Source organism: Falco peregrinus, chromosome 12 (assembly GCF_023634155.1).
Source record: "Falco peregrinus isolate bFalPer1 chromosome 12, bFalPer1.pri, whole genome shotgun sequence".
NCBI classification, from domain to species: domain Eukaryota; kingdom Metazoa; phylum Chordata; class Aves; order Falconiformes; family Falconidae; genus Falco; species Falco peregrinus.
Window position 1 is genome coordinate 17,830,412 of NC_073732.1, and position 7,159 is coordinate 17,837,570.

The 7,159-nt window shown below is 54.6% G+C and overlaps 1 protein-coding gene across 1 annotated transcript; it reads right to left on the reverse strand.

Annotated features, from left to right (window-relative positions):
• Positions 1-557: 557 nt before the first annotated feature.
• PDCD1 (programmed cell death 1) lies at positions 558-6,553 on the reverse strand. The gene is made up of 5 exons (XM_027787285.2): positions 6,277-6,553; positions 4,022-4,354; positions 2,872-3,027; positions 2,231-2,265; positions 558-1,419 (listed from the first exon to the last, which is right to left on the reverse strand). Exons 1-5 carry the CDS (start codon positions 6,383-6,385, stop codon positions 1,201-1,203), a joined length of 852 nt encoding a protein of 283 aa, XP_027643086.2. The 5' UTR covers positions 6,386-6,553; the 3' UTR covers positions 558-1,200.
• Between the last annotated feature and the right edge of the window lie 606 nt (positions 6,554-7,159).

The window sequence follows — 7,159 nt, forward strand, 5'->3', positions numbered from 1 at the left end:
CTGACAGCAGCACTGAAGCATGAGATGCTAGTGACTCTCCTCCAATTCCACTGGGTTTCATGGTCTCCCAGCAGGTCTCAGATGCCTCCAAAGCCACTCCTTCCCAGGGCTTCTCCCCTCTGATGCCATTGTCGCTCCTTTCCATTCTGGTTTCTGGCAGGTAGCACAGCCCCAGCACCACTTTCAAGAGAGAGAATGGAAGTTTGGAGCCAGAAAGCTTCACAGAGCACCGTAAAGTTGTTTGCCACAGCTCATGTCAGCCAGGCTCCTGGCACAGCAGGGATGTTCATCCCCAGTGGGCTGGGCAACCACCCTGAGATACACCTGATAAAGGAAGACTTGGTTTGCTGCTGCACCGGGGTGACCAGCTCAGACAGGGGCGAGAGGAAGAAGAGCAGTGGCTTCTCTATTAACAGCAGCTTCGCAGCAGAATGGCTTGTGTATCACACAGAGGCCCAGGAACCACAACAGATGCTGCCGCCTCCCAGCTCTTGCCTGCACACTGCCAAGAGCCGTTATTTGCCTGCCCACGCATTTGCCATCACAAGTCAAACTCCCCAGATATGAAACTCTTTATTCACCCCTATGACCAGATCCATCTCCCACCTGTGAAGAGAGGGCCACAGGGGTAGGCTTCTCCTCTTGCAGGGGAGGAAAGTACCTGGAGACAGAAGGAAAACCAGCCACCCACTTCCCAAGGGCTTCTTTAAATAGCTGTACATAAGGCAGTCTCTGCTCCGGGTGAGGAGAAGCCATCAGCAGCATCTCCCAGGACACACTCCAGTGCCAGCCTCTGGTGTTTTCTCCCACAGTCATGCTTTACCAGCTGGGTCAGACCTGGGTGAGGGAGGCAGCGTAGACACTGCTGAGATCCCCGAGTGGAGGTAGAAAACTGAGGTATGATGTAAATCACCTTTGGGACAGACTTACTGGCATTGCTGCTCTGTCCTACCCAATCTTCCCTGCCCTGAGGAAGATGCGGCACACAGTCCAGTGGGGATCTTCCTCATCCCGTGGTACCCACCCCACAGCTGCGATCCTACCATGGGCAGCACTGTCCGATAGCAACTCCAGCAGCAGTGCCTCTATCACTCTAGTCCTGGCACAATGGATTTTTCTTAACTCCAAACTGTGGTGGGAGCAAGGGGCCATGGCAGTCTGTCCATGCCTGCAGTCCCCAGTAGGGAGAGACCCCAGCCCTCAGCAGGGCTGTGACTGCAGCTGCCAAGTCCTCTCATTCTGGTGTTTCTTTCCCCGCTCTGGTGTGACAGGTTTCTCCTCTGGGAAGACAATGGTGGCATATTCAGTCTGGTCAGCCAGCTGGGTCTCGGGGGGCAGCTGGCTGCACTGGTCCCACTGAAACTCCAGCACACCATAGTCCACAGTGGACACAGACACCACAGGGGGCTTCTCTTCCTTCTGCAAGGAAACCCCATCAGGTTGATTCATCATCTGGAGGTACCCACCATCCCCAGCACAAGCTCCCTTTTTACAGCAAGTGCTGAAAGATCCCAGGAGGGCAAGAGTGATACAAAGCAGAAGGACTCACAGGCCTGGGATAGCATTTGCCCAGAGAAACCAGACCACGAGCCTTGTCACTGCCAAAGCCATGTGGGTCTCAGCCCTCTGCCTCTGCAGGCAGGCTGGGCTCCCTCCCTGCCCAGCCGTGGAAGGCAGTTGTGCTAGGAGTGCTTCTCCCACCTCTCCATTGGGCTCTGATTGCACAGTGTGTGCAAGGAGAGCCTGGAGCCAAGTTTGCTCAGCCCAGAGAGTGAACAGCAAAGGGGGACCTACTCAGTGCCTTCAGGTACCTAATAGAGCTGGAGAAAAGATGGAGCCAGACTCCTCCAAGTGGTGCCTAGCAAAAGCAAGAGAGGAAACAGGCACTAGCTGCAGCAAAATAAATTTTAGTTTAATATGTTGGGAGAACATTTCCTCCCATTTTCTGCAGCAACACAACCCACTGTCAAAGATAACCCCGCTTTGAGCAAGGGCTGGACTAGAGAGACCCTATCCTATCTCAGGCAGCTTTTTTGATTATGTGATGGGGCTGTGGCAGGTGCAGAAAAACTGTTGCAGCTGAGCAGAAAAGATCAAGCACATCAGACAAGACAGGAGAAGCGAGCAGCTTGTGAAGGGCTGATAAAGGAAGGCCCTGCACCTTCCACACCCCAACGATGCCACAGTGCTCCCCTGCAGCACAGCAGGGTGTCAGAGACTGAAAACTCACCGCTGGTGTGTTTTCACTTGGTGGTTTCTGCACATCTGCAAAGTAACACATTTGGTTAGAAGATACTTGCATGCCACAACAATGTGAGTGGCTGGGGCTGACCCAGCCTCCATATCCTAGGAGAGGACTGGACACCACAAGCATTGCACCATGCTTCCTCCTTCTCCAGTCAAGTTCTAACACCCTGAGCATTACAAGGACAAGTCAACCAGCCCACAGTCTAGGGTTTAATTGGGATTAGTGGGATGCAATTTCTCAGGGGGTCCCCATGGCATGGCTGAGGCCATGACCAGTACTGTGGCAGGAAGGCGATGAGGTGCTCTGAAGGTGCCCAGGCAAGGTGCATGGGAGGGACTCACTACACTAACAAGCAGTGCAGAGCCACAGCATGTGGTTTGGGGGCTCCACAAAGGGTAAGCAGGTCCCAAAGCACCCTTCTCCCCTAAGCATGGAGATATCTGTCCCATGGGGATATGCCACAGCTGAGTTCAGCATGTTGAACCAGCCCATGTACCCCAGGGAGCTGCAGGTATCTAGCTGCCCCCAGGCCCCAGCTGGGTTTCCTGGATGTGCATCACCCACCAGGTCCCCTGGCAGACCCCAGCCTCTCAGCCCAGCACAGCCCCTGCAGGTAATCATACCTCCTCTCCTGTATGTGACTGTGAGGTAGCCAAACATCAGCAGCACAACCACCCCAGCCAGCAGCAGGATGCCCAGGAGCACAGCCTTGATGTGGTCTGGGGGGTTGCCTTCCTCCATCTCAGGCTCATCAGTAGCATTTGTATTCTCAGGGGCTGCTGCAATAGCCATGGAAAAGAGGGGGAACAAAACAGCAGGTCAGGAATGTAAAATGGCCTCTATAGTCCTTGTGAAAGGCAACAGGAGAACATGGGGGCTGTCCCCAGAAAGGGCTCAGTCTCAGACAAGCTGCCCCAGCCCCATCATCCCTCTAGGAGCCCTGAATTTGGGCTGACACAGGGAACATTTTGGTTATGTCCCATTCCTTCCCATTGCAGGTGGTGAGGATGATCCCACACCACAGAGCTGTGGTGCAGGGGGCCGGGGCACCACTCTGCACCCACAGGCAGTGCTGCAGCATGACCCCGTGGAGGACATGGCTTCCCCAAGCCTCCTCACAGCTTCCACATCCTGGGGCCAGCACAGCATCAGCTCACATCGGGAAGAGATGTTGTGAAAGACAGTGACTTCTGCAGTGTTTTTCCTTTTCCTTCAGCTCTGCAAAGCCCCCAGTGCTGTCAAGCAAGGCCATGGTAGATCTTGCTGTGATATCTCAGTCCCCCACACCATAGGGCTATGAGACCCTCCCAGGATATGGTTTTACAGCCACAGTATCTACACCAACACCGGCTGTTCAAGGGGCCTGAGCACTAGTTGTCACCCCAAACACAATCCCTGTCCCCAGTGGAGTAGTTCCCTGTGCTGGTCTCCTGCCCCCATCTGTGAGTGAAAGCAGCTCCCTGCATTAGTCTCCTGCCTCCATCCATGGGTAAGGGCTCACTCCTCCCCACAGCCCCAGCAGAATGGAGACCTCCTGCCTCAGGATCAGATCCAGCTGCAGTGTGGATGGGGGACAGCTTGTGTCCCTGGGCCTCAACCCTGCATGCAAAGGAGCAGGGAAAGGGCAGAGCTGTGCTCTTCTGGCCCACACCAGGTCCTCCCCCAGCAGGGTGCTGCCTGCCTTTTGCCCTGGCACTGCAGTGTGTTTGGAAGCCATAGCACCATGGGAGGACAACAAAGACCTGTCTCCATCAGCTCAGCCCCCAGGCTGACCTGTGACCACCAGGTGGGACCGGTTGCTCTCCATCACTTTATCAGGTTCAAAGAAAGTGATCAGTCCACAGTAGTAGGAGCCTGAGTCATTCTGGTGGAGGTTCAGGATCTCAATCTTGAAGGCAGGATTGTGGTTGGTGAGCACATACTTCTCTGTCTTTGTCTGGTGGTTGTTCCGGCTGATCTCAGCAATTTTTTGGCCTTGACTGTGGTTCATCTCCTTGTACCAGTTGAGGCTGTACTCTGAGCCAGAGTCATTCTCCATGGAGATATTGCAGAAGAAGGTGGCTGAGCTGCCTGCAGGGCAAGTTAACACTGCTGGGAAGAAGGTCACTGTTTGGGAAAGAAGAAACAAGAAACAGACAAGGTTACAGTGGGCACAGGTCTCGGAAACAGCCGTACCCCCTCACGCAGGAACCAGGGATGCAAGACTAGTCCTCAGCATCACTCTGGATCACAGGGAGGTGCATCAGCCCATGTCTCTCCCCTGCTGCCAGCCAGAGGGGAATCTGCAGGGGTGGTAACTGTAACGTGAAGTAGTTGCAGTACAGCAAGTTGTGCTCTGGACTGAGCAACCAAGAACACCTGTACTGGAGAAAACTGACTTTAGGGGTTGTATTATTAAAATACAGCATAGATTTCAAAGTGTCCGAGTCATCCTTCCTCCAGATGATGCTTCCCCTAAAGCATCTGAGTCCTGGGCCAGGGCAGCACTCCACAGTGCAGCCCATCGTGTGCCTGGCCACCTGCTGGGCTGCTCCATGCTGGGAGCATAGAGTGGGCAGGGGCTGTCCAGGACACAGTATTTATCATTTCCAGCCTAAGACCATCTGACAGGGCAGAGCGACCTGCAGGTTACTCACCAGCTGCCTGTCCCCACCTGGCACCTACCCTGGGGGTCCTGGCAGTGTTTGCCAGGCTGCTCCCAGCCCAGAGGGAAGTTGGCCATGGCTGAAGCCCTCTCGGCTCTTAGCAGCAGCCCTGCTGCTTCACCACATTTCCCTGCCTGTGATCCCTGTGGGTTCACACACACCCAGCAGCAGAGATGCTGCAGACAGGGCCAGGCTCAAAGTCCTAGCTCAGCCAGCCCCATCCAGCAGGATGAGGCAGCTGCTGCTTTAACTTTTTTCCAGAGAAATAAAAAACAGGAAGAAGCATTTTTCACATGCGTTATCTGACCAAGCAATTCAAACTGCCAGTACTTTGAAAAGTCCCTGCTGTTAAGAAATTCATCTTCCCTTTTCAGATATCACCACCAATAGCAGCCCTAGGGCTTGCAGGCAAGGGTTAGAAAGTCCCTCCTGTCCCTCCAGCACTAGCCTGAAGCTGTAAGACCAGGACCTCATCATCACCAACCAGAAAAGGAACCCAGATGAAAAGATAAAAGATTAGATGGAAGACTGGGCTGAGAAATGAGGGATGAGACTGAACACAAGGAGGGAGAGAGGGAAGTGCCCCAGTTCCCATGGGCAGCGCTGGCTGCAACAGTGCCCACATGGAGAGATGTAATTTTTGCAGTGCTCTGGGTTTCTTCTGTTTAACAGGAAACATTTGGCAGGTTCTGGGCTTTGCTTCCTACCCAGTGCCAGCAATAAATGGAGCACTTTGAGAACTCCTGGAAGAAAAGGTTAGGTCTGTATGTTTCCCCATACCTTCCCAGCAGCAGAAGTAACACCTGCTCCAAAGGACACCCAGCCCTGCGATCATCCTCAGTGCCGAAAATACACAAAGGCACCAAAGAAAGAGCCGGTCTGGGAGGAAAGGCAGACACAGCTGCCTCAGGGCTCTCGCTCGCTCTGCCCAGACTCACTCCTTCCCCTCCACCTCCCCTTCTGCCCCAAGGGTCACCCCAAGCAAAACCACAGGCAGGACCCTGGCTCCATCAGGGTCAAGTCCAAACCAGGAGGTGCAGCCCGAGGCTGTAAGAGCCAGAACAGAAAACCCCAGACCCTGAATGGCACTGGCAAATCCAGAGGCTCAACACCAAACTCCATCTGAGGCCACTGTGCCCACAACACTGCTCCGGTGCCAGCACTGCGGGCTATGGACCTGTCCCCTTCTCCATCCTTTAACACCATTTCTGCCCTGAGCTTCCTCATTTCCCTTGCTTCAGCCACGTGTACACAAAAGCTTTTGTTTTCTGCCTTCTTGATGCCAGAGCTATTTTTAACTACAAAGCCCCCAGCCCTTAGACATTTTCCACCAGCTGCAAATGACATGGGCCATGCCAGTGAGCACACCGCCCTGGTACCTACCCTGGCGGCACCCAGCCAGCACAGGGCCGCAGCAGAGCACGACAGCGCAGATGCCGGTCAGGGCCACCTCCATGCTGCCCCACGTTGTCTTCAAGGCACTTGGAGCCATGGCGAGCCAGTCTGTGCCCTGCCCGGGGAAGGTGCCCAGTGCCGTGCCGTGCCGCCCCCAGCTCGCTCCGTGCTTCCTCCCCAGCAGCGGCGGCTCTGTCTCCACTGCACGCAGCAGGGGCTGGGGTGGAAATGAAACGTGCCCGTCTCTGCCCCAGAGGGAAACCCGGGCTGCCTCCCGCCCCCGGCTTCCTCGCCAGGGATCAGCTGAGCTCGGCCTGGCCCCTTCCCCTCCCCGTGCGCTCCCACGCAGGCACCCAGGGATGGGCACCTCAGAGCCCGCTCCTCATCCTGAGGAAAGCTCCCACGGATGGAGCAGGCAGGGACTACAGGGAACATCTTCAGCTCCAAGCCTGGCACGTAAGTAAAAGGGCTGTCCTGGGTTCCCAGGCACCCGTGGTTGCTCCCACTGCCACCAAAATACAGGAATAAAGCTCTTTACCACCACTGTAGCATTAAGAAGCAAGCATTATTTATTGTGGCACTGGATATGCGGGGGATCACTCCACCCAACGTGCATGCCCAACTATTTCACGGGTCCTATTTTATGTTACATAGCTATACATTCTTTACATTTCCCAATGCAATTATTTGCCTATGTACAAGTCTTTCCCAGACCTCCATTAATATTATTATGTCCTTTTACATCTGGGTAGCTATGCCTCCAGGTGGTCACCCCCACAGTTTGATGGTCCTTATCTCCTCTTCCTCCCATTGTTTGCCCCATGACTCCCAGAACCCCCAAAGTTCTTGCATATATCCCCAACTTAACACT